The following is a 26,321-nucleotide window of genomic DNA, read 5'->3' as shown; positions in this document are numbered from 1 at the left end:
AGCTTTAGTGGTGATACTAAATACCAAATAAACATCGGCGCTCAATTATGTGATTATAATAAGTGGGGAGACTAAAATATTATCGAATTGCCTAGTGAAGACACCAACTGCTATCGAGATGCCACCACGAACTCTGTCTAAACTTACTGCTCTCTTCATCGTGAGAGCATTCGCTCATCAATTCTCGCCCTGGCCTATGCCATACCCTTGCTGTTCAGTACACAGCTTCTCTCGAGCCTTTCATCAAGGTCGACATGAGCAATCGGTTCTGCTTGTCTCCTTGATTGCTCTTATCAGTTCGCAGATCTCTGCATTCCACTCACTTTTCACACAATAACCATCACAAACTTCGACTTCTCGAACGCGTCCCAGAGCTTGTCTCTGGGCGCCCTCATCTCCTGCAATCGACCATGTTCGGCCATTGCAAATCTCCCGTCTGGAGACAGGATGATTTCACCGGCTGTTTTCAAAGAGAGTACGTTGCCCTAACTCTGTCCATTTTTCCCGCTTCTATCAATCTCGCTACTCTTCTCTCGCAAGGCCCTCCTCCGCGTCTAACCGTCAAATAGTTTCTTGCAGATCCTTTTACCTTTAATAATCTGCACCATTTCTCTCGTTTTCCTATCCTACCAGACTATCCAAATCATCATTAGAGCTAGACGCGCCAAAGCCTATCACCAATTGGCAACTAGCGAAGATGCTTTTGGCATTCCTCGATACGAAGACATGCCTGAGGAGGAGGAGAACGGAGACGAGGCTCCGAGTGAAGAAGACGAGAGTGACGTCGACGAGGAGACTCGAATCCGGGAACACCATATGGCTCTAGATCCTACGCTTGGTCCCCAGGATGAGCCCGTTGTCGAAGTGGACCGCCCGCGCGGCGAAGTTTTGGTTGTCCTCGTCGAGAATCTGGCTATCCTCGGAGAGATTGGTATCAGTCTGACGGCTCTTTTGACTCATGCCTGGGGAAAGCATGGCTCTTCTGCGGCGATTACAGGTCTTGCCACGTGGGGCTATATCTTCGCCATTGCTTTCACCCGACTGTTGCTCTCGAGTTGGAAGAAATACACGTTCCATAAGCTCTGGTACCACACTGCTCTGCTCTACGTCTTTCAATGGGCGTTCACCCTACTGCTATTTCGCTCCGCCATCATTCATCCTCGCTCCAAGCTTGCGCAGAGACTTGTGATCGGAGACTTTATTCTGGCCACTCTGCTTGCAATAATTGCCTTGACAACGCGCAAAGGCAATAAGGCTGTAGCCTTGGAGCGCGAGGAAAACCTCGAGCCTTCACACGAAACGCGCGCCAGTGCACTCTCTTTGGCAACCTTTTCATGGGTTGACGCCATCGTCTACACAGGCTACAGGAAATCTCTGGAGCTCTCCGACGTTTGGAATTTGACCGCCAAAGACAAAGCGGCCCGCGTGCTGGCCGAGTACCGTCAAGTCCAGAAGACCAACGCCCTGGCCTTTCATCTGCTGCGTTACTTTGGCAAGGGTCTCATTTATCAAGCCCTTTTGGCCGCCGCATCCGGCTTTCTCATGTTCGTCCCGACCTTGCTCCTGCGCGCCATCCTCCAGTACGTGGAGAACCCAGGCGACACCCCGGCCAATGCGGCGTGGTTCTATGTCATTCTTCTTTTTGTCTCTGGTTGCTGCTCCGCATTGGCCGATGGTCAGGCGCTCTGGATTGGCCGCAAGATTTGCATCCGCCTCCGCGCCATTATTGTCGGTGAAATCTATGCCAAGGCGTTACGCCGAAAGGCCGCCGCTGGTACCGACACCGTCCTGGGTCACAAGCCCGAGGACGAGGAGAATGCAAAGCCAGGTTTGATGAAAAGGGCAATGACTTTTGTCATGAAGAAGAAGAAGAAGCCTGACATGAAGGCCGATCAACAGCAGAGCTCTGCAGCAAAGGTGCAGGCGGACTCGCAGGCCAATGTTGGGACCATTATCAATTTGATGGCTGTTGACTCTTTCAAGGTCAGCGAAATCAGTGCTTACTTGCATTTTTTGTGGGCTAGCACCCCGATCCAAGTTGTCGTTGCAGTAACTCTCTTGTACCGCATCATGGGCTATAGCTCGATTGCGGGTATCGTCACCATGGTCTGCCTGCTGCCAATCAATATTGTTGTGGCAAAGCAATTCACCAAGGTGCAAAAGGCCATCATGGCTGCGACTGACGCTCGTATTCACACGACCAATGAGGTCCTACAAAACATTCGCATCATCAAATTCTTCGCCTGGGAGGAGCGTTTCAGCAGCATCGTCGATGAATCTCGAGCCAAGGAACTCAAGACGCTGCGGCAGCGTTATGTGCTCTGGTCTGTTGCTGCGACTATTTGGTCCGGTGCACCCGTGTTAATCACATTCCTTTCATTTTTATTCTACACCATGGTTGAGAAGCGAGATCTCATTCCTTCGGTCGCTTTCACCGCACTATCGCTTTTCAGTCTTCTCCGGATTCCCCTTGACCAACTGGCCGACATGCTTGCTCACGTGCAAGAGGCCAAGGTGTCGGTAGATCGTGTTGAAGAGTTTTTGAAGGAGGAAGAAACTGGAAAATACGTCCAGCTTCAGCACAACAAGTTGGATGAGAACGGACAGCCGGTGATTGGATTTGACCATGCTACGTTCAGCTGGGGCAGCAAGTCCGCTTTAGTCGACAATACATCGAAGGCATTCCGGTTGATAGATCTCGACATCAAGTTCCACGTCGATCAGCTCAGCGTCATCACCGGGCCCACTGGTGCTGGTAAGAGCTCGTTACTCATGGCTCTTCTTGGAGAAATGACTTTGGTCAACGGTCACGTCTACCTTCCAGGTGGGCACAGCCGCGAGAATCTTCATCCTGATCCGGAGACTGGTCTCATCGAGAGTGTTGCTTACTGTGCTCAGCAGCCCTGGTTGGCCAATGACACTATTAAGCAAAACATTCTTTTTGCATCGCCATGGGATGAGCAGCGATACAAGGCAGTCTTATCAGCGTGTTCTTTGGAAAGAGACTTGAAGATTCTCGACGCCGGCGATGAAACCTTGGTGGGTGAGAAGGGTATCACCCTGTCCGGTGGCCAGAAGCAACGTATCTCGCTCGCCAGAGCGCTCTACAGCACTTCGCGTCATGTTATTTTGGACGACTGTTTGAGCGCTGTCGACTCACATACCGCCAAGTGGATCTTTGACAATTGCATCATGGGTCCTTTGATGTACAATCGAACCTGCATTATGGTCACACACAATGTGGCCCTCTGTGTTCCTCAAGCTCACCACGTCGTGGTCATGGACAATGGCAAGGTTACTGCACAGGGTGCGCCCCAGGAGATCATCTCCTCTGGCATTCTTGGCGAGGAAATGGCCAAGTCTACACCTGCATCCCAATCCACGTCGCAGGCACCTTCTCGAGTTGCCTCCGAAGTCGGACCCCTGGGTAAGCTGGACGAAGCCAATGGTAAAGCCAATGGCCACCAGAGCAACGGGGGTACGGCCGAAGCAGTTGATAGCACCAAGGACAAGAAAGACCCGTCTGCTGACCCTCATTCTGAGCAAAAGGCTGTTGGTCGTGTTAGCTGGGGAGTTGTCCAGGTGTATCTCGGCTCTATGGGCTCATGGTTCTACTGGGGCGCTGCATTTGTTTTGTTTGCCACTCAGTCCGTTTCATCATTGGCAAATAATATCTGGATTCGACAGTGGGCCAACCAGTACCACTACAGCCAGTCTAATATTATAGGTGCTGCTGCTGTTACCATTTCTGATAAAGGCCAATACGTTCCCGCTCGAAGTATCTCGTCTATCGGAAGCTGCATTGTACGCGGATCTTGCGCCTGGGACATTCCTCTTTTCTCAAAGAAGCCGTCGGAGATCTTCCAGGTTTCAGCTATTCAGGACGTCAATGTCCCATATTATCTTGGTGTCTATGCACTTTTGGGAATCATCTTCATGTTCCTTACCTTTAGCAAAGAGATTATGCTGTTTAGCGGTTCTTTGACTGCATCTCGAAAGATTCATGCCCGCCTGATAGAGTCCGTGACTCGCGCCAAGCTGCGATTCTTCGACTCCACCCCACTTGGGCAGATTATGAACCGATTCTCCAAAGACATTGAGTCAGTGGACCAAGAAGTCATGCCAGTTGCCGTTGGTGTGGTTCACTGCATTGCATCAGTTGTGATCATTGTCATCCTCATTTCGGTTATTACACCTGGATTCCTCATTGCCGGCGTGTTCATCAGTGTCATTTACTTTGTCATTGGCAGACTGTATATCAACTCGTCGACGGACTTGAAGAGACTAGAATCCGTACAACGGAGTCCACTTTTCCAGCATTTTGGCGAGACTTTGACCGGCATGATTACCATTCGTGCATATGGCGACGAAAGACGTTTTGCCCGGGATAACCTGCATCGCATCAATACGCATAATCGTCCATTTATCTATTTGTGGGCAACTAACAGGTGGTTGGCGTTCCGAGTCGACATTACGGGTGCATTGGTATCGTTCTTTGCCGGTGTCTTTGTCATTCTCAGTATCGGAAAGATTGACCCTGGTGCTGCCGGTCTCTCTTTGACTTATGCCATTACTTTTACCGAGAACGTGCTTTGGCTTGTTCGACTGTATGCTGCCAATGAGCAGAATATGAATTCGTAAGTGGACTTTGGAATTTCATGTTATTCAATTTAAGAGGATAGTTGTACTAATATACATTTGTAGAGTCGAGCGTATCAAGGAGTATCTTGATGTGGAACAAGAAGCACCGGCGGTCATTCCCGATGCCAGGCCCGCGGCCAACTGGCCTGCAGACGGTGCAGTTCAATTCATCAACTACACCACCCGCTACCGGCCTGACTTTGATCCTGTTCTGCAAAACGTCAGCTTCAAGGTCTTGCCTGGCGAAAAGGTTGGCATTGTTGGTCGCACGGGAGCAGGCAAGAGTTCGCTCGCCCTTGCTCTTTTCCGTGGATTGGAGGCAGAGGAAGGCAAGATCATTGTCGACGAGGTGGATATTGGCCTGATTGGTCTCAAGGACCTGCGACAGTCAATCAACATTGTTCCTCAGGGTAAGTTATTGTTCACAACTGCTGTGATTTGGTTCAATGGATTCTAATACATATATTTCTCGGCTCAGATCCCACGCTTTTCACCGGTACTATCCGCAGCAACCTTGATCCCTTTGAGCTCTTTACCGATGAAGAAATCTTCACGGCCCTTCGCCGCGTGCACCTCATCAGTTCGCCCAATCCTGGCTCCGACTCGACCACTCGCCCGAGCACTCCGGATCCTACCTCGTCTACTGCCGACCTGTCCAACAGCAATGGCAACGACTCTCAACACGAGAATAAGAATCCCTTCCACGACCTCAACTCTCCCGTCGCCGAGTCCGGATCCAACCTCTCCCAAGGCCAGCGACAACTCCTTTGTCTTGCCCGGGCCTTGCTCAAATCTCCCAAAGTTCTTCTTATGGACGAGGCCACTGCCTCGATTGACTATGCCACCGACGCCAAGATCCAGCGAACCATTCGCGAGATCAAGGGCACCATCATCACCATTGCTCACCGCCTGCAAACTATTATCGACTACGACAAGGTGCTTGTCCTCGACAAGGGTCGCGTCATTGAATATGACGACCCCTGGTCTCTCGTCTCTCGCGAGGATACAGTGTTTAGAGACATGTGCTCTATGAGCGGCGACTTGGCGCTCTTGTTGGAGCTCGCTAAAAAGGCACATGAGGGAAGGAGACTAGTCGATACGGATGCTTGATTAAAGTCTCAGTTCTCCTTTTATCCCTCTAGTATAATGTTCTCAGTCGCATTTCGTAGTCTCTTAAGTCTCTTCCCGTCCATTTTTTCTAGTCGATAAATTACTTGAATCGTTGGTTACTTGAGCGGGGAGGCTTTTTTCTTTCCATCTCGGTTACCTTTTCTCCATTCGTCAGATATTTTCTACCATTCGTCAGATATGTAGATATTTTTTCTTATTTTATCTTCTCTTACCTTTTCTTTCCCTTTTTTCCGTTTCAGTTAATTTCATCTCGTTTTACTTTGCCGTCAACGTTGTCTATTTAAAGCATTTGCTGGCCGCCCGCCGTTGCTGCCGGGGCTGCCGCAGTAAATGTACAATAGTACGAAATAAGTCTTCATTTTTTTTCCCCCTTTATTCAAATTTTCTTTTCTTGGTCTTTCGCTGCTGTAACATACCACAACCATAATACATGTATATTGCAGTAAAAATTCAGTCTATCAAACCGCGTGATCCGCAATATTACTCCATTGTCGCATAATGGTTCTGGATGTGAGACATAATGGTACTGCATGTAAGACTACTGATATTAATATCACATGCTACAGCTGCAATACAATACTGGTTATATATTGATGTCAACTCCTTATGTTAAGCCTACATTAATTAGACCGGGCAGAGAGGAATGACGATGAGGCGGATGAGGATGAGGAAGGAGTTAAAGCCTAAGAAGAGCAACAGGGTTGACTGTCTTGCGCGGTAGAATGTACTGCAGGATTGACTGAATGGGAAGGGGAAGAAGATTTCGCGGGATCCGGCGGATTGAGAGAAGGGGAACCAGAGGACGAAGAAGCAAGGCGTAGCCGCCTGTCAAAATCCCCATACAGACAACTCTGATTCACGGCCTGCGTGCTCTGCGGCACGTCTAAGGCGGGATTCTGTTCAAAAAACCCGCTCGGCTTGAGACTAACCGTCATCGTGTCGCACGGCATGACGGGATAGTCTTCGGGCCGGGGGTTATGCGTTAGGCAAATGCTGTGCCAGATGACAATGTCTGTGTTTTCTGTGGGGTCTTTGCGGGCCGTCCAGGCTGCGAGGTCTTGGTGGCCTGCTGCTGCTGCGCCGCCAAAACCACCCTCACCATCACCATCACCCCCACCACCAGCCCCGCCGCGACCTGTAACCGCAGCAATGTCTTCAGGGGGAAGAGACTGGTAGGTGTAATCCCCCGCGGGATAGATTTCGTCGTCGCGATACGCGGTGACCCAGAATGGGTGGCGCGCGTATTTGGCCCGCCGGCTGTGCCAGGACGTCGGGTGTGCGAGGAGCATCTGCTTGACGGGGCTATAGATGGCGTAGCCCACAGGACGGCCGGACACGCGGTTGAGCTTGGAAGGGTTGATGATTTTGTGAACGCGGTTGGGCGCGGCTTCGGAGGAAGAGGATGTAGAGAGGACGTTTTGGGTAGTGGTGTAGCCTACGCCCTTGGGGTTGAGGTGTTCGGTGAGCGGCATGGCGATGGAGTCTTCTTCGAGGAAGGTGTTGTTGTCCCCGTCGATACAGGGGTCGATGCGTAGACAGAATACTAGGGGCATTGTGTGTAAGTATCTGGTAGTGTGAATGGGAAAAGGAGGAAGAGGGCCCGTTGGGGAGAGAAAAGAAGTAGTCTGCAAAGGACCCGTGGGGAAAGGGGGAGGTGGAGGAAAAGTGGAAAGTTAAATATATACCGTGCTGGTGATATGGAGCCATGACGCCCTCATTGACATTTGTCCCCCAGGGTACTTGCACGCCAGGATCAATGGGTGCCGTGGAAACGATTCCAGTGGCTTGGATCTGGTAGTGCAGTCCAGCTGCCTGGTCGAGGTGCCATGCGAGGACGTATTCGTAATTTCCTAGGGTGATGATTGATTGCAGTACGAGCACGCGGGAGCGTACGATTGAAACGGGTCCGGTTTTGGTGTTGGTATGCTTCCACCCAATGCCATTGTCAATTTCGTGCATGCAAACGGCGTTGGGCTTTTCTACGGGGTTGCCATTTGAATCGGTGATGATAAAGGAAAAGTACTGTGGCCTGGTCAGTAATGGACTCACAGTTCAGCGTGACCTTGCTTTGGGTAGGAGGTTTCACCTTGATTAGCCCTAGACAGTCACATCCAAGCTTGAGGTTGTTGGCAACAACTCCGGCCCCAATATCACCTGTCGTGGGGTTAGATCGAACTGGAGAGGTATTGAAGAGCAGTTGGAAGTACTAACCAAAGTCAAACACGCTCTTCCGATTATAAGGAGTGCGCGGATCGCCATATGGAACAAACAACTCGCTCAGGCTCAGCCGATGAAACAACTCTCGGCCGTCATACGTCACGTCGTGGAGCACCATTCCCTCGCGCCAGTTGAATCCTAGACGGAGTCGCCATTTCTGCCATGTGATGAGATGTCCATCAATATTGAAAGAAGCACCTTGTGGCTGGTGCACAAGCAAAGGCTTCAGGTCTGATCGAGGGGGCGTAGGTTGCAGATCATGGTGATATTCCTTTGCTGTATGGGGAATATACTTTGGCTCGGGATTGACCCGTTGATCTGACCCAGTAGGGAGATATATGATATCCACCAACTCGCGGGACACATAGTCGAAGATGGGGGAGAACTGAAGCGGCAAATCATAGTGATTAGACGCTTCATGATTCGTTGCCGGATCCCGTGCATACATGTAATACTAATTTTATATCAGCAAATCCACCCACATTATTTGATGGAGAACGTGAGCAAGTGCTGACCTGAATCATTCTCCGGGAAGTACCCCCAGTATCTCGACCATATGGCCATAAATCGCACACAACAGTGGTTCCTTTGGGCAGTCGAAAGCGTTCAATCTCGGCTCGCACCCTTGGATGTTGTAGGCATGCATCTTTCATCACTATCAATTCGTCGATATCGGCCTGTGCATGAAAGAATTCCGGCAGCTTCTCAACAGAGTCAACAGTCTCATCATCTAAGTTGACCTTGGCCAGATACAATTCAGCGGTGCCACGAAGGTAGTAGAGCGCACTTGCTCGGCGGGGAATGTGGGGGAGATCAGCCTTGCCGGTCCGCTCTGCAGCAAGATACGCCCGTAGGACATTTTTGGGAGGCTCAGCAATGGTAATATACTTGAAATGAAGACTGGACCCCGTTGCATGGCCTTTGAGAAGCTGTGCCGCTTGTATCGTCTCTACCGCAGCCAATGGATCAAGTGGATGACCACTGGCAACATTCGCGGCTTTCGGAGCCCCTCTATTGAGCGAATTGGGTGGAACTGCAAGCGCCATGGCCAGTTATTGTTACAAATCCAATGCGTTTAACGAGTATCAACAGCTGCCTATATTCCATTTCTCAATTAGCCTTGACAGGCCACAATATTTATCATTCATCACCATTTGTTCGAGCGTGAGTATCTGTAATATTTCGTGAGTCATGGGCCCCGTGCTCTGAAGGGTCATTTGACCCTTGTAAATGCATACAGGTCGGGTTGAGCTGCCAATTTTGGATGTTCTACAAAAGCAGAAATGTGACGGATACTGTTTAAACTTTGGACATGTGAGCTGATTGGCTCCAAGGGCGTGTAATACATTGAGCTGATGAGTCAGTGAGGTGAGGCTGGCGACGAGCAGAATCCATGATGATGACTGCGCAAGACTGTCTGTATTCTGTCTTGTTATCAGACCAGATAGTTTCAATGTTGAATTGGCTATCAGAAATGGGGTCCATACCGTCCTTCTTATTCATATAGCACCGGTGATAAGGTGATAAGGACTGCTCCACCCATCTCAGCAATGATGTCAGTCATGGCGGCTCACCGCAACACAGCAGCCCCCATGTGATCCTACGACCCGTCCCTTGACCACGTAACCCTATCATTGATCAAGCCACGACTCTGATGATGGAATTTATCATTGAAGGTTGCGGTGAAAGAATGATGAGTAAAAATATCTTGTGGTCGGCGTTTTTGGCAGGGCGACGACCAGCCGAAGTGGCACTCCACCGCATCATGTTATCATGTCAAGGGACCAGTCAACGGCCAGCATACTTTGTTTCTCTCGCTTTATGAGAATAATTAGCATGAAAATATCCGACATAGAAATTGGATGCAAAGAATTATCCCTTACCCCTTCGCTGGCAACCGGGCCCAGATAATTTAATTTCCTGGCATCAATGAATTAGTAATCCCTATCGCAATATCTCTAAAATAACAGAAATATTTCTGGGTTTTCCAGAATAAATAGATTAAGTAAATAGATCTTGCCTTTTTCCCCTCATAAGCTTATTTCAATATCTGTTTGCATTTACTAAATAACGGATCTAGAAAGATGAAAGATCGCAGCATCACAAGGGGAATTAATATCGCCAAAAATATAATTCAGAGTCCAAACAAATCCATGTGACTGCCCTTCAGTCATTCTTTAGTTTTTGACGACCAAGACCAGTGCCCTTGATAGAAGAGGCAGTCGAGGATCTCCAGCGCGAGCTGGATCAACGTATGCCTCGTCTCCGGTCTCGAATCACGTTCTCAATGTGTGGGTGATACCAAAAAGGGTTACAAGTTGGAGCGAAACAGAGATCTGAGAGCCTCATTAAGGCCTATTGGGAATGAGAGAATACACAATGATTCAAAGGACTTCGACGCAGACACAAATTGGCAAAGTCTGGGCACATACCAGTTCCATTAGTACGGAGCTGGCGCCGCTGTGATCAGTCACCAACTAGTCTCGGTCATATCCTATTAGTCAATACGCACAGAGAGCGTGGTAGAAAAAGTAGACTGAGACCTGTTAGCGGTAGCGCCAATCCGCTGCGCCTTCAGCAGGCACCTTTCCAGCTGGCGAGGTGGTTGATTTTGGAATGCGCACTCTGACATATGTCATCGCTGACTGAAAGGCAATGGAGATGTTGGAATTTGGTGGATTTGGGAGGTGACAAAACCAGAGGAAAAGAATCTTGAGCCGTGATATTCAACATTGCATAGAACAACTAGCAGAATGACAACAGACGAGCAAGCAAATGGATTTGCAGGACCATGTGGAACCTTTTGGAATTCCGGCAACAAACTTGTAAAAGACGCTCTGTCATTAAAGTCTGGAGCAGGACAAGATGGCCAGGAACAAAGTCCGAAGGGATGCCATAATCCATGGACCGATAGTCCGAGATCGCGCGCAGAAAGGAGAACTCAGCTCCACATCATGTCACTGCGTAGTTGTGGAGTATCCGCATTGCAGGGTTAAAGGGGCCCGCTTTTGGATATCTTTTGGCCCACAGGCGCGTAGCGCGCAATGCGGACTTCAAGTTGGAAAGGGGTATTGTCGTATGTGGGGTCCCCGGGGACAAACACTCAAAACAATGTAGCGTAGTTGAACATTTCATGAAAGGCCTGATCCCTGCGAGGAATAGTCTCTGATGCAGAAACCCATGCCTTTGTAAGTAACACGCGTCGCTCATTTCAGCGACAGATAAGCGCCGAACGCACAGAAGATAGTGTCTTGACGACGATCAGACTTGGAGACCTAGAACACAAGCGCGGCAAAACTTCCCGAAATGATTGTTGAGGATCATTCCTATTATAGCAGAGACGACTCCGAATGAATGGCAACGGAGAAAAAAGGTGAGAGTAAGAGAAGGTGTGGGGAAAGCGCTGCTCAGGCCTGTGGGTCCATTGCTAATACGATGACGACGGGACACCAAGCAAAAAAAGAGCCGACGTGACTGCGATGCCGCGGAATAGAGATGATGGTTCAAAAATTTTGTGGAGTAAAAGACATTAGATGTGGAGCGGCAAACCTTTGCTCTTTTGCGTGTCCACAGTGTGGTTCATGTTGAGTAATGTTGTACCTCTGTAACGAAGTACTCCGCAAGTAAATTAGTTTATCTGCCAGGAACCTCAAAAAGTTGGTTGCGGGATAAATACGAGCAATGACGTTGGTTGATTCCTCACGGAACTCAATAGGGTTAATAGCGTGACGATCAATGCCAAGTGTCTGTGGAGTGAGGAGAGAGGAGAAGAGTAGTCACAGGGAAGGAGAAAGGTGGAGGTCGGTTCGGATCGTTGAACGGAACCGGGGAATATAATTCTCCGGGGTGTACTAAAGTCCCCTGTGACGATCCCACAATTGTCGCCACCAACATCATCACCCAAGACCTCTCATGATGAGCTTTTTTTTTCTTGCTTCACAGCTCCCCTCAGTATCGCTGTTGCTACCGGATTACGATAATGACGAATTTTCTGACTTGTCCCTGATGGTTTGAGAGGAGAATCACCCCACTAATCTTCCATCTTCGCTGAGGGGCTCATCATATGTGCCACGCATTATTTCATTACGTGAATTAATTGTTGACCAAGAATTTTATATTCATGCAGACTCGCATCAATTCTGTGCCGATACTGACCCTTAATAGGCTTGGGCATAGTTTTCTTTTCCCGTTAGTCAGGGCGGCAGCGGCATTGATGACCAAGGAATAGACGGCTCACAGTATTTTCAGCCCGTCGTTCAGCCGACTGATCCCCCACGGCGCTTACCCGGTTGAGCGAGCAGTTGGATGTGCAGCCAACAGCCAGAGGGCGAAACTGACGGGAGGGAGCGAGAGAACGCCGGAGCCAAGCGCCACCCGGTTCACGCCTCCCGGCATGACTATTCTTGATTTGGGGTCCGTTGTATTTTCCGTCCTGGCCGGTTGGAGACCGCTCATGACACACCTTGGAAGTAAAGTACACGGCTGTTCGTCCGGCCTTTCTGGTTGAATTTGGACGCGCGTCACTACGACAAGTTTGAGGACAATTAAAAGAAATTAAAAAGAGCGATCCTACACATACATCCTTGAACTGGCAATTGATTGTCGCCGCTGCCGCTGATGGGATTGACAAGAATTTTCATCAAGCACGTGTCGCGTGTGTCGCATATGCTTTCCCCACAACCCCAATTCAACCCCAGCTGCACCCCACAACTCTGACCTTCGGGTTCGAGATACCGCCACTTCAATCGAAGCAACGCTCAGGAAGCCTCAACAAAGGCCAATCTTATGCATTTCTCCTTTGTGCCAAAATGGAATGCAGGGTAGTATAAAATTTTTTACCAGGATGAAGTGAAATGGTCTGATCAACTGTCACGAAGGACCCGAGGCCGGGCCAAAGGATGCTCAAATATTGTGGGCGGCCTTCAACCCGACCAAACAGTTGAAATTGAAGGATCTCATGATTGTTGACAATATGAGTTGTTCAGTGCAAGTCATGGTCCTGGAGTCCATTGTGTTCTGGACTCTGCCAGCCTGTTCAACATGTATCAAGGGCAGGAGCCGTGGAGGTTGTGCCCTTGTTACCCCAGAACTTCAGAGCAATTTCCCCGCAAATTCATGTTATCAATTGGTATTTGTGAATGACCCCGACCAACAGATGGATCGACTTGCGCTGATTCTAGTGCCACGATGCACAACTCTCATTAAACACGAGTTCTATGTCTGTGCTTTTGTGGTCAATCACTTCCCCTACGGGGCAGAACAACCGCCACAGCCCATAAGGAAAGTTGGGATATTTTCGTACACAAAGATCCCATGCAAAATCCTTGCCCACCATGCGTGCTTGGTCCCTCAACAGAGGAAGAAATATGGACATCCGGAAGGCGGCGAGATTGGCCGAAGAAAAATTGTATTTACAACCGTCCAATGAACATGGCAGCGGGAGATCAGCGGCACAATATCAGAAGGGGTAATTAACATGAACAGAGGCGGCGCCACTTGACTTTTCATGCAGAATCTAGAGCGTAGATACGCATACCCAGGATCTCAAAATCGAATATGCAAATAGGGGAGATGCAGTACAAACCTTGTTGCTGATGTTTTCATTCTGCCAATAATGCAGCCACATCAGGAAAGACCAATGGTCTTTGGAACGACGATACAAAACGCATGTGAATGAAATTCAAACCAAGCTGGCAGGGCCTTCGGGATGTTTCTCCGCCAAGGGTCGTTCTTTCTGAAAATTAGAACTAATCATTTTGCGAATCGCGACGGTTTGACTGTGCAACCCCACGATCTGTGCCGCATCGCTTCAGCCTATCGGTCGTTCAGCCATCCAGCCATCCGGTGCCGGGATTAATTATCCCACTCGCATGAGTTTACACCGAAGCCTGCCTAGAAGAGTTCCAAAGACAGCATTCAGGATTGTACAGCCCAACTTGAAAATTTTGGCCACGGACGAACCCAAACCTCGGCATTTTACGGAGCGATATGCGGCTTTGATATGCGCAATCTATGGCGTGCAACCCGCGAGTAGGCTCCGGGAGCATCAAGCGCGTTGAGGCAGTCGACGAAGATATGCTTGCAAATTCTGATACGACCAACTATAGATCATATGGCACTATCTTTCGCAGACTACCACTGGATCAAATCAGGGCTGGGATACGCAATATGACGCTGCATGGGCTGATGGCTCGTGTAGCTACCCAGAGTGGTAATTTCAACCATCGCTTAGATGGCAATAATGTCGTTTCGTCCTGCCGAACCTTGTGAGATGGACGATTGCCCAAAGCAGGAGTCGTCGACGGGGTATGTGACTTGGTGTGCTCCCATCCGTCCTTGTACTGAGTGATCCTTGCTCAAAATTATGCAACTAGGGGGAAAATTGAAGCGCCTCAACAGTTATCCAGAAAGGTCAATGGGTGGAAACAAGGGGGTGTAATTGTGTCCATTTCCTTTTTTATTTTATTTTTCCTTTCGTTTCTTTCTCGTTGCTCTTTGCCACGAGACTGTTGCTTGCGTGGGATCATTTTGATTCGCTTGATTGCGCCTCTGTCGTAAGAGCACGCAAAAGTGACTCTGAACCAAAGGCTCGTGCTTTGTCTCCCAGAGGGATTGATGGGGTGGGTGGGGTGGGTGGTAGTGCGACATCCACCGTGATCAGAACTACTGCGGTAGCTGGTACCTTTTTGACAGACCTCGAATGTCCCGAAACTGCACCGGCCAATGCGCCGCCTCAAGCCTGTCCCATCTTGGCGACAACGGACTGATCGAATCCGCCAGGAGGGCAGTTTGACAGGAATGATATCAATGAGGCGGTCTTGCGGTGGACACACCTGTTTTCGCCCTTAGATGAGCTTAGATTGCCTCGTCGGTGACCTCCCGCACCCCACCACAACCGGAAATTCCTCCTTTCGTCCTGATAATCCTTTTTCAGTATTTTCGCCAGACTTTACTGCCACGAGTGCAGTGTTATACCACAGGACGTTCAGGACTTTCCTCTTCTGCCTGCTTCGGACACCAATGACAGCAGGGGCGACGGATTGGGACAACAATCTCTCAAGTGGATACGTGCAGCCCGACAGTCCATGGTAAGTGCCCTCCCCACCTATCATCTGCGGCAAAGAATCGTAATTACTCGACACCCAGGCATCCCTCGCAGGTGTTTAACAAATCTTTTGCAGGGTTTGGACCCACTTAAAGACCCCCAAACGACGTAATGGCTTGGGTTTGGGCCCGCCACCCTCCCTGCGCTGCAATCTCAAGCAAAATTCAAGCACGAGCAAGAGAGATCCAACATGGGGCAGACCCTGGCGGACCTTGACGGGGCGTGACGGATGGGTCCCATTTTGTCTCCACCCTCCCCACCCATCCGAGGTTAAATTCTGCCAGGTGGGGAGGCCCTAGTCGAACATCATTACTCTTTGCGTGACTGTCAACTTACACCGTTGCCAGCTTGGGCCAATGACGACGACTTTCAAGAGGTTGCGGTCACTCTCTCCGCATGGCCGAAACGATGCCGTTGCATTCAACATGCCCAGGATGCCTCCACTGGACCATTGTATCAAGGTACATTCCTGGAAGCAGGGCATGTCGAATTCGCAAAATTTTCCCCACTGACGAACGGCTCACCCACACTCTTGTCAGGTCCAAAGGAAGAAGATAAAGTCTGCGGTCCGCCCCGTCTGGAGGTCCTTTTTCGTCTGGTTCAACTCGACTGTATCCGTCCCCAAACGACACTTGGGCTGACCTTCTCTGTGCTGGTCACTTTCGCCCGTGAGATATACTGGACTGGCAAAAGGATTGACTTACCTCTACTCGAAAAAAACCAGCCAAACGTTGATTCAAATTTCCTGCGAACATCAATCGCAGAGACTTCAAAATCACCATGGCAGTTCCCAAGTATGGCGGGCTTTCCGGAAAGCCCCTCTCGTTGGCCATCACTTCGGTGGCCACCACTGGATTCCTTCTCTTCGGTTATGATCGTAAGTGTTTACTCCACCAAACCCTAATGGAAGAAGCTGGGCAATAGAATGAATTCTAACTGAACGATTAAAGAGGGTGTCATGTCTGGTATCATCTCATCTCCAGTCTTTATCAAGCTCCTTCCTGCTTTGGGAGGCGCGGGTGGCCAGGACGGTGCTGTTATGCAGGCGCTGGTGACTGCTATATATGAAATCGGTACGTTTGTGAAATGGCTGCGGCAGAGATTTGCCATTCTGTTATGTGGAGTTGCTAAGAGACCACATAGGATGTCTTTTTGGTGCCATTTTTGTGCTGGCCTATGGTGACCGCCTGGGTCGCCGCAAGGCTGTGATTGTCGGTGCTAGCATCATGATTATCGGTGTCATTATCCAGGTCACTGCAATGGCTGGCTCTGTCCCATTGGCACAATTCATTGTTGGTCGAGTCGTCACCGGTGTTGGCAACGGCATGAACACGAGTTCCATCCCGACATATCAAGCGGAGTGCTCGCATGCGCACAAGCGTGGTCTGCTCATTTGCATTGAAGGTGCCACAATTGCTTTTGGCACCCTCATCTCTTACTGGATCGATTTCGGTGCCATGTACGGGCCTCCCGACCTTACTTGGCGATTCCCTATTGCGTTCCAGATTTTCTTCGGTCTCTACTGTATTGTCGGCATGCTTTTCCTTCCCGAGTCCCCTCGCTGGCTCATCTCTCGTGATATGTTTGAGGAGGGCGAGAGGGTCATTGCGGCAATTAATGACCGTGAGATCAACGACCCGGATGTTCAGGCTGAGAAGCGCATGATCATTGACAACATTGCCCTTGCTGGCGCTGCTGGCAAGACCCGCTACCGGGACCTCCTTACTGGTGGAAAGACGCAGCACTTCCGCCGACTTCTCTTGGGATCTTCTTCACAATTTATGCAGCAGGTTGGTGGTTGCAACGCTGTCATCTACTATCTGCCTGTGCTCTTCGAAAACTCGGTGAAGATGGAGCGTACGCTGGCTCTCCTACTTGGCGGTGTCAACATGGTCATTTACTCCATTTTCGCCACTCTGTCTTGGTTCCTCGTCGAGCGGGTCGGTCGTCGCAAGCTCTTCCTTGTTGGCTCGGTTGGTCAATGCGTGGCAATGGTCATCACATTTGCTTGCTTGATCCCAGGTACTAAGGAAGCTGCCAAGGGTGCCGCGTTTGGGCTCTTCTTGTTCATGGCTACTTTTGGAGCCACATGGCTGCCCCTGCCGTGGCTCTACCCTGCTGAAATCAACCCCATCAAGACCCGTGTCAAGGCCAACTCTGTGTCGACCTGTGCCAACTGGATGTTCAACTTCCTCATTGTCATGGTCACTCCCATTATGATTCAGGGCATCGGCTGGGGCACCTACCTCTTCTTCGCTTGCTGCAACTTTGCCTTCATCCCTATCATCTACTTCTTCTACCCCGAGACTGCTGGCCGCTCTCTTGAGGAAATTGACTTCATCTTTGCTAAGGGTCACCTCGAGAAGATGAGCTATGTGCACGCCGCCCACCAGCTTCCCAAGCTCAACCAGGAAGAGATTGAACGCAAGGCGGTCGAGTACGGCTTCACCATGGACGATGAAGAAGCTAAGCTTGACAAGCTCGAGCGTCTGGAGAACCAGAAGGAGGAAGATATGGATGAGAAGGACCGCCGCGCCTCTCAGGCCACTTCTTAATTGAGTGCTTCCATTCAGTTAAACAGTTCCTGCAAGGCTGCATAATATCCGGAACTGAGCTCGTCGCACCGCTTACGAATTCGAAATTCGGCGAGAGCTGTAGCCATGCAGTTCGAGGGCTATCACGGATCATTCAATCCGACGACAGTGTTGATCCTCTCTTCGCTCGAAACGTTTGCGCGACGAAGCACTGCCTCCTTTTTTTCGACAGTTTTCTCTGTCATGTACTCATTTTCCTATTTTTCTCATCATGATTTGCACGAAAGTTATTGCCTGTTTATGCCATTGCCACGATACCTGACGACTGTCGAATGACCAAAAAGAGTCACGCAGTACGTTGTTTAGGGTCTCCAATATTTTGACTCTTTCCATGTCTTATACTTTTTACGATATTTTGCCAGCCGTTTGGTTTCTCCTGTTTTGGATCTTGGGATATCTTTGGTACCTTGGACGCACGGATGGGGGATACATGGCTTGTTTTCTGGGAGTTTTTACTCCTTTTGGGAAAAAGGACTTGTTGATTCAAGATCTGTTGTCACGCTCGCTATGATTACAACCCCTTTGGGTCTTATGATTGTTTTTTCTTGTACTGCATCGAGTGGGAGTCTGCTTCTCATAGATTTTTTCTTTTTGGGCATTTTGTCTATAGAGATGGAAGACTTTAGATACCACCCATTCGGTCAAATGTAATGACTTTTATCTGACACATTTCACTTTTCCTGATGATTTGATTTACGTGTGTGATGTCTGGAGAAAATCGCTTTTATCGAATCTAGAGTCTTGAATTTCTTGTGATCTCTTCTTTTTCCGTCTCATCTCAGCTCTTTCTTTCCTCCTTCCCACTTTGTTTCTCTCATCTCTTTTCTTCGTCTTTGCTCATGCTTGCTGTCCTTTTTGAAGCACTTGCGGTCCGTGAATAACAGCTATCAGGCTACTTACCTAACGCAAAACTATAGTTCCGGTCCATTCAGCGAAACAGTGAAGAATGCTAATTGCCAGATATCCTTCCCTGCTCCTATTCCCCAGAAATCTGTTAATCTTCAATCTACCTACGCTCGTTGCAACATTCAATCAAAACTAGGTTCACGTTGCTCCATTTACTCTTTCACTGGTTTTGCTGGTTCCACTGGTTTCGCTGGTTGGGCGGTATAGTCGCATATATATAGCTGCCATCCCTTGCACGCGTTGTAGCCAGGGATCCCTTAACCATAGCCTAGCATTCCCTTAACTACACAAGGCTACTGGCATCTACGAGAAATGTATTTATGCCTTGGGAAAGCCCGACATGGTTTTGCTCTCACGGTTTAATCTACTTCAAAGTTTCCTTTTTGGTGTATCATCGCTCCTTCCTCTTATGATTTTGTTGCGCTGAAAGATGACAACACTTTCATTGAACATTGTGCCTTCTCATTTTTTTATGCATGACCAAGCTGGTTGTTCTGTCTTTCCGCCATTGACAATTTGAAAGCGAGCTTCGTCAGCTGCGAGTCTGCGACAGTCGCTCCTTCTGTATTCAGCAGTATAGATATTTGTAAGAGCTAAGGACTTGACAGCAATCGCGATTCGCGAACAGTAACTACAAAGCGCGAAGGGTTGACTTTACTACCCATAACAATCCAATTTACAACGCAAGTACCGACAGAGATGACGACGCTGCAGTGGCAAAAAGTCAGATGGCTGTCGGAGGGATGCATCTGCCATGCATCTCTGCCAGCTGCTATGTTCCGGCGTTCCGCTTCTCAATTCCAACTTCTAGCCATCCTGCGAGTGACGAGTCGGTTGCACCGTTGCAGGAAAGCCAGACTCTGGAAAGTCTACAAGGCATCATGGCTTTGTGCCACTGTTTCCACAGCGATTTGGGACTTTGAATCATGGAAACCTCATCCAGTGTTTGAAACCTTTTACGCATCTCCCTGTAAGTTTTAGGGATGTCCAGTTTCAACTACGCACGCGATGGATGGAAGATTCTCTTCCCAATCTGCCGTCGTCTTCGCCTACACCTGCATCGTTTCCTCGAACGACTGGTATTCGGATTCCGACGACTTCGTTTTCCCCGCTTACCTCACGTCCTGCAAGCCCTGTTAAGGATAGACTTGCATGACGCAGGTTCATCATTTGGGTGTACCGTGTGTAGTTGAACCCTCATGGAAAAGCTGAACACAACCTATGAGAAGTACGATCTTAATAGAAAATACAGCGCCTTGTCCACAGCATCAACACGCAATAACAATGTTTTTATCCATGAAGACGCGTCAGAGCTGACAGAAGTGGGTAACGAGTATACTGTTTGGCGGACCTGCAGAACGAAGTTGGAGAGGCTGGAAAAGGCTGGAAAGCAGAACTCTCTCAATGCACAAAGCACCGATACTCGTGTGGGATGAAAACATTGACTGGACTTAGGTTCAAAGGAAGCAGTATGTATATTGTTGCTTGACAACTACACCTCTGATTGATGTTGTATTTTGAAGGATAACTTCCAGATCTTGAACGGTTTCGCGACGCAGCGAGCTCCAGAGACTGAGATGCTATTGTGTTGATAGCCTTGAATTGGCTATGCAGAGATTTAATGCATCTCAGAAATACAAACTTGAACGGCTGGAGTCAAAATGGCAGCATATTTGTCTAGATAAGCAAGGACTATAAAAAGGTATGTCAGTACTTAAACCCAAGTTGGATCACATATCTCTCCTCTTCTTTTGCAATACTTGCTTGAATCCATTTTGACTTAATTTTAGCTAGACATATGGAACTGGCCATTTCTACGCTATATCGTGTGAAATTCCGAGGGGCCGTCCTCTGGCGGATATGGAGGAGATGCCGAATGACGAGATTCTTGAAGAATCTTAAGAGGACTCGAATACTCTATCTGACATCGTTGGCCTTGGCATATTGGCTCGTCACAATCAATTCTCACCTAAGCCCTCTAAGTTTGGGATACTTCGGGCGAGCATCCGCCTCATTTGGATATACGACTTCACTTTGCAGCAGATATATCACATCTTTGTCTGAATTATGATTTCGACGGTTAAAGGAGACTTTCAACACTGAATAACAACACGTGTACAGAAACATGGTACATCTACCGAGGATCTCGTCTTGTGGGATCTGCAAAGATCACGCCGAATAACTATGGTATATATTGGAGATTGCACCGAGACGTTTCAGGTTCTGATCAACATCACTTCAATCGATAGAATATTGTGTTCAACAGTCTTCCATTACAACCATCACAATTTCATAAAGACACAATGACCATTAAGAAGGCAGCAAAGACAGTAAAACACCAGAAAACCAAGCCTCCTAAGCACAAATTCAAACGCCAACACCACTGTCCAGGCCAAGATTTAGAACCAATCTTGTTAATATTGTCTGAGGATGATTACAAGCCAATCCTGAATTTGGCCACAGATCCTGTTAATTCATAAATGATCAATTGCAAACATTTCTGGGACAGTCACCCGTATCTTCCTCACAAAGAACGCATTAACCCAAGTCGACTGATGGAATATACTTCCTCAAGAAACGCCACGACGAGAGGTTCCGAGAAACCCACCTGTGAACACTATGGCTGGCCTTTCACGCCGTAATCTGAACGAGGTAGAGAGATTTACGATGCACACCGGCTCCGAGCTGACGGACCTGAGAGGAGTACGTATAGGTGAAACTTTTCAAAAATTGATACTAAGTGTTCTATCTCTAGTTTTCTCATCCCGTAGAAGATCAAAGCGAGACTCTTCTCCGGAGATTCCTCGAAGATCCAGACATCAAAAAGAGCGAGGTCAGCAGGGATGACGAAAAACTGAAGGGTCGAAAAAGACACCAACGTCAACAACGACCAAGAAAACGGGGGAAAGAAAGGCAACCAGTGCATATTTCCCAAATTTTTAGAACCACTTGGAAAAGGAAGGGATATACTTCCACAATCATTTTGACGAAGAGGATCCAGAAGCACAAGAGCCTGAGAATTGGCAAGATATCAAGCACCTACCAGCAATCTGACGCACGTTCCTTTACCGACAAGATTGAGAAGGGAAGATTTGTATTTGCAACATTGATTTGTAAACTGGACGAGTGTCTATTTACAGACGCAACCTTTTCTTCGGCAACTAAACACTTCAGATGAGCCATTGAACAGGAAGAAACCCCAAGATAACCCATATCAAACACCATTTCGGAGTTATTGCCGCCAGAAACACCCAAGAACGCGAAAAGTTTGGAAGCGAGGCAAGGATATTGAACATATATCTGCCGCTGCCAGATTCCATGTGGAGAAGAAAGAGTTGAAGGACTTCATCTTTACGTATTGCACAAGGAGAACGGGCTGGCTTGGATACCGCGTGGGATGATATGTCCGACATAACAGGAATAAGTGTTTGGAGTGCAATCAGTCCCGAAAGGAGAAGCCGGAATGACATGTGGAGTTTTGGCAAGGCAGCTCCAACCTACAAAGTCAGCCAAGGGCCGCGGGGTTCTCTTCGTTTCTGACCCATTATTGTAGGGTTTAAGGTGCTCGGTTCGAATTCTTCGTCTTGCAAAATTCGTGCGAGCAGTGTTTGGACAAGTCTTGCGCAATTCAATTCTATCCTCGCCAGGTCTTTTGAGATGGTGAAAGAAGCGAGAAATCAGCTCATTTTTTGGACATTGTCAAGCATCCGGATACGGAGGCCCTAAAAAAAGAGAGAAAATGGATACTCTGGTCCAGTCAGTCCCGCCTCTGGGAGTGATCATGTTGGTAGAAGTCAAAATGACGAGCATGAAAGAGTCATTTCCGAAAAACTCCGGCTATTGATGCCTCTGATCGGCTCAAGATGACTTGCCGAAGCCATCTAAAAGGTCGAAGTAGGTAGAATAGGGGAGTTGCCAAGGATTACATGGTGGGAGGAGACTATTCATCACAACAAGAAGCTCCAAGTGGATCAAAGCAACGTCGTACATTCAACAGATTATTTTGATCTCTGAAGAATCTTCTGGCGGCATATCGTCATTATACTCTCAACTATTGATTGGAACAGGACTTTCGACAACAGAATCGAAGAGTTTGATAGGAACAGGAATTCGGGCTTCATGGCGATGCCTTGCTGGATGCTCTGCAGTATAGTTTTGGTAGCTGGGGTTTGGTCCTCCGAGACGCTGCGTTACATCACTTATCAAGACTACATTAACTTAATGTATAGTCGTTTCGCTCGACTATCAACAACATCGTTTGGAAATTAAGGCCGGGTCTCATCGGAACCGGCTGCGTACCAAATGCATTGGTCCCAGCTTCAGGTCTTTCCCAATCTATTCCGAGATATACTCGAGGAGGAAATATTAGAAGAGGCTCAGTAGCTTACCGTTGCTTAAATTGTGGTACTTGGCACGGGGATCAAGCTTCTACATTGGGTTGCCGCCCTTGACCAAATTTTTTACAGCGTGAAACCCGAACTTGATTCGAATGATCATCTACCGATCTCTCCGAAACTGCTACGTTTGTTGAAAAACTTGGGGTTATCGAGACGCGTGTGTCTGGATTTGGAGGCTTTTGAATTTGAGAAGATTCGTACGAAGCAGCGTTCCTGCGAAGCTGGAAGAGGCGAAGAGGCGGAAGGCGAAAAGGCGAAAAGGCGAAGCGTACAAGAGATCCGTTCAACATGAGGTGTGCACCATAGTCTCGGAAAGCTGCAAAAAGAAATTGAATCCATCTAAGCAATCCTCCCTCGGAGGGAACGATGACCATGGCGCTTCTACAGAGAAGATTATCGTTCATTTACCGCCTTTTTATGGCACCGACGAATCGGCGTATTGTCCAATTCCTAGAAAACTTTTGGAGTGTCAGAGTATAATACGATATGACAGGGTCTAAGGTTTTCGGTTTCTTGATTCGGTACAGAGTTACTTGGATCTAAAGGATGTACAGCTCTTGAAATAGCTTATAAAAAATCCTGGAGTTAAGGCAATTAGTATTTAGACATGTCACAGGAGTGACGAGTGCTGAGTGACGAGTCGACGAGTCGACGACTTTACGAGTCATATTGATCAGAGCCGACTTGCATAGGGGAGCCGGCCTGCGGGCTGGGGGCTTGTATGGCGTATTATGTTATACCGTATACGCTTATTCCAAGTGTCGCATTGTCGCATTGTCGCATTGTCGCATTGTCGCATTGTCGCCTTGTTTTTTTTTTTTTTTTTTTTTTTTTTTTTTTTTTTTTTTTTTCGAATCTGGGTGTGTTTCAAGAATCTCGAGTCTTGACTCTTGGCGTTTGATTGAAATCATTGGATTATCTAGAGTGTCCACTGTTGCAGCGTCCACTGTTGCAGTGTTGCAGTTGCAGTTCGATTACAAAGAATGAGATACATATACTAGGTTTACTGTTTACCTACCTACTACTCTTGGATATAGGCTATGCACCGCACACACACACACACACATTTTTCTCTAAAAGCAATATATAGTCTATTTGCCTTTTTACTTGTTGCATGTCACGATTCACGAGAGTGCAGAGTGCAGAGTGCAGACTGTAGAATGAATGTAGATGGTGGGATGGTGGGGAGAGTCTGACAGACACACACAGACAGGGAGAGAGAGGAGGGTGACTCAGTCAAGGGCTTAAGAATGGAATGAAATAATGATTACATTTCGTAATCACATTGTTAATAGTAAATGGCACAATTGACATGTCAATGGTAGGAGTAAATGGGATGCAGAATAAAATGTGAGATTGCATTGGATCAATGTACTGTTTTCATTGCTTGCTTAAATAAATGGAAACATAAAGGAATAAAGAGTAACGAAGAAGAAGGAAAAGGAGAAAAAAAAGGAGGAAAAAGGAAAAAAGGAATAAGGGGCAGGCACAGAAAAAGATACAAAATCGTAAAGACCAAACGACGGAAAAGAAGAAGAAGAGAACACCAGAGGTTGCTTGCTATGCACCGTACGCGGAGAACTGACCGAGATAAGAAAAGGAAAAAGTTATTTTGACACTAGAAGTGTATTCCCAAAAAGGATGACATGTTTGAAAAGACATAACATTGTTCGATCGAGTAATCGAGAACAGCAAAGTGGACAAGTACCCCTGACAAATCCACTCATCAATGTCCGAATGAAGATAAAGTTTCAACCTTGTTTGTTTCCTGAACAAAAAAGGTATCAATTTGGTAGACTGACGACTGTATCAAACAGCAACTGAGGTCTTCGATTAGAGAACCTTGCCGGCGACTTTGCCGACATCAGCAGTCTTTCCAACATCAGCCGTCTTGCCGACGTCGGCCGTCTTGGTCACGTTTCCGACGTCTGCCTTTTTCGTCACATTGTTGACCTTGCCCAGATCAGCTTTTTTCGTGACGCTGCCCGTAGTTTTACCCACGTCGGCCGTCTTTCCCACGTCGGCAGTTTTCGCGGCGCCATTGACCGTCTTGCCGACATCGCCCCCAGTCACTCCCTTTGTTGCGTCGGTGGCCTTGGTGACATTTCCCGCCGTCTTTGTCACGTCGCCATCTGTCAACCCCTTTGTAGCATCCGTCGCCTTGGTCGCGTTTCCTGCAGTCTTGGTCACGTCGCCCGTGTCCACTGCGCCCTTGGTCACGCCGTTGAGGTCTGGCAGCGGGCCGGTCTCGCCCTCCTTTTGGCCCTCTTCGCCGCCACCAGAGCCCGGCAAAGCATTCTTGTTGAAGTACTTCATGATATAGTATGCTCCGACGCCCCAGAGCCAGACAAAGACACCGCCGAACGTGGTGATGAAGAGCGTAGGGAAGAGGACGAGTAGCGCGACGCCGACGCAGAAGACGGTGAACAAGACGGCGGCCAGAACGGCGATGATCAGGCCCACTAAGAGCGAGAAGACGAATACGCCAATGGACATGATGACGAAGAGCACAAGTGGAAGACCGCTCAACGCAAGTTGCGACAACAAGAATGACTATACGGTTGTTGTTTAGTTGGAGCTGTGCCGACTCGGGACTTATTCGGAAGATAAATATTACTTACAGCAAACATGGGTTTGTCTGTTGCAAACTTGGCCAGCTTGACCTTCCACAGCTCACGCTTCTCCGGCGGGAAGAACCTGTCCACGATCTCCTGGCCCTTGTTCCAGACATTGCCCGCCACCTGGTATATCGAATCGATGATGAGCGACATGGTGAGGTTGTTCGCCTACTGATGATTCAATCTCTTCGATCGCTTCGCAGAGAGCCTCCTCGAGATCAAAATCCCAGTGTGCAGAGCTTCAACTGGGAACAAGATGGGGAGATAAAGCGTCAAGGTATGAGGAGGCGATAAACAGTAGTGTCGCAATCCTGAGCTACTTGGCTCAATTAAAGTAATAAAAAACCAAAGCACCCTTGGTAGTATGCGGTCAGGATAATCGGAGAAGACGAAAAGATTTAAAAATGAGGGGCATGGTGATGGTTGTAACTGTTGCCACACACACACACACACACACACACACACACTGGCACACACAGACAGCAATAACAGCCAAAATGTATTTATGACGCGGGCCATGACACGCCAGGATTAACTTGGTTGTTCGCGTAACCCAGACGGGAGGACCCGCCCAGCCAAAAATCAAGGAAAAGACGAACTCTTGGTCCTTCTGTCATCCAGTCAAGCCACGTCAATTGACCCCGTCAGCCACACCTCTGAGCCAATCATTTACGTTGAATGGCTTTGACGTGCAAGCCACACTCCACATTCT

The 26,321-nt window shown here is 48.4% G+C and overlaps 7 protein-coding genes across 7 annotated transcripts; 4 read left to right on the top strand and 3 right to left on the bottom strand.

The window, feature by feature from the left end:
• The first annotated feature begins 125 nt into the window (after window positions 1–125).
• L228DRAFT_286031 (hypothetical protein) lies at window positions 126–6,197 on the top strand. Its single transcript, XM_018336405.1, has 5 exons — window positions 126–475; window positions 570–4,637; window positions 4,705–5,051; window positions 5,120–5,945; window positions 5,981–6,197. The coding sequence occupies exons 1-4, from the start codon at window positions 411–413 to the stop codon at window positions 5,749–5,751; spliced, it is 5,112 nt and encodes a 1,703-aa protein (XP_018184724.1). The 5' UTR covers window positions 126–410; the 3' UTR covers window positions 5,752–5,945; window positions 5,981–6,197.
• A 258-nt stretch (window positions 6,198–6,455) lies between these two features.
• Window positions 6,456–9,035, bottom strand: L228DRAFT_215185 (hypothetical protein; the record flags this gene model as incomplete). Its single annotated transcript, XM_018330068.1, has 6 exons — window positions 6,456–6,838; window positions 6,893–7,315; window positions 7,458–7,794; window positions 7,859–7,926; window positions 7,984–8,443; window positions 8,505–9,035. The coding sequence occupies 6 exons, from the start codon at window positions 9,033–9,035 to the stop codon at window positions 6,456–6,458; spliced, it is 2,202 nt and encodes a 733-aa protein (XP_018184723.1).
• A 3,048-nt stretch (window positions 9,036–12,083) lies between these two features.
• On the bottom strand, window positions 12,084–12,618 carry L228DRAFT_251264 (hypothetical protein). The gene has a single exon (XM_018333520.1). The coding sequence runs from the start codon at window positions 12,442–12,444 to the stop codon at window positions 12,271–12,273; it is 174 nt and encodes a 57-aa protein (XP_018184722.1). The 5' UTR covers window positions 12,445–12,618; the 3' UTR covers window positions 12,084–12,270.
• L228DRAFT_251263 (hypothetical protein) lies at window positions 12,613–13,611 on the top strand. Its single transcript, XM_018333519.1, has one exon. The coding sequence runs from the start codon at window positions 12,962–12,964 to the stop codon at window positions 13,415–13,417; it is 456 nt and encodes a 151-aa protein (XP_018184721.1). The 5' UTR covers window positions 12,613–12,961; the 3' UTR covers window positions 13,418–13,611.
• A 2,263-nt stretch (window positions 13,612–15,874) lies between these two features.
• Window positions 15,875–17,649, top strand: L228DRAFT_241841 (general substrate transporter; the record flags this gene model as incomplete). Its single annotated transcript, XM_018331364.1, has 3 exons — window positions 15,875–15,971; window positions 16,045–16,167; window positions 16,238–17,649. The coding sequence occupies 3 exons, from the start codon at window positions 15,875–15,877 to the stop codon at window positions 17,647–17,649; spliced, it is 1,632 nt and encodes a 543-aa protein (XP_018184720.1).
• Window positions 17,650–21,213: 3,564 nt separating this feature from the next.
• L228DRAFT_241840 (hypothetical protein) lies at window positions 21,214–21,995 on the top strand (the record flags this gene model as incomplete). The annotated part of the gene is made up of 3 exons (XM_018331363.1): window positions 21,214–21,297; window positions 21,350–21,688; window positions 21,735–21,995. 3 exons carry the CDS (start codon window positions 21,214–21,216, stop codon window positions 21,993–21,995), a joined length of 684 nt encoding a protein of 227 aa, XP_018184719.1.
• A 2,829-nt stretch (window positions 21,996–24,824) lies between these two features.
• Window positions 24,825–25,762, bottom strand: L228DRAFT_241839 (hypothetical protein; the record flags this gene model as incomplete). Its single annotated transcript, XM_018331362.1, has 2 exons — window positions 24,825–25,544; window positions 25,613–25,762. The coding sequence occupies 2 exons, from the start codon at window positions 25,760–25,762 to the stop codon at window positions 24,825–24,827; spliced, it is 870 nt and encodes a 289-aa protein (XP_018184718.1).
• Window positions 25,763–26,321: the final 559 nt, after the last annotated feature.

This window comes from Xylona heveae, assembly GCF_001619985.1.
Source record: "Xylona heveae TC161 unplaced genomic scaffold L228scaffold_14, whole genome shotgun sequence".
NCBI lineage: Eukaryota > Fungi > Ascomycota > Xylonomycetes > Xylonales > Xylonaceae > Xylona > Xylona heveae.
This window is presented reverse-complemented; position numbering and strand designations above follow the sequence as displayed.

Coding starts and splice junctions, on each gene's coding strand:
- L228DRAFT_251263 (XM_018333519.1), top strand. CDS start 12,962: ATGAGTTGTTCAGTGCAAGTCATGGTCCTGGAGTCCATTGTGTTCTGG.
- L228DRAFT_251264 (XM_018333520.1), bottom strand. CDS start 12,444: ATGAGCGGTCTCCAACCGGCCAGGACGGAAAATACAACGGACCCCAAA.
- L228DRAFT_286031 (XM_018336405.1), top strand. CDS start 411: ATGTTCGGCCATTGCAAATCTCCCGTCTGGAGACAGGATGATTTCACC. Junction 4,638..4,704: donor AATGAGCAGAATATGAATTC/GTAAGTGGACTT, acceptor ATACATTTGTAG/AGTCGAGCGTATCAAGGAGT. Junction 5,052..5,119: donor AATCAACATTGTTCCTCAGG/GTAAGTTATTGT, acceptor TTCTCGGCTCAG/ATCCCACGCTTTTCACCGGT.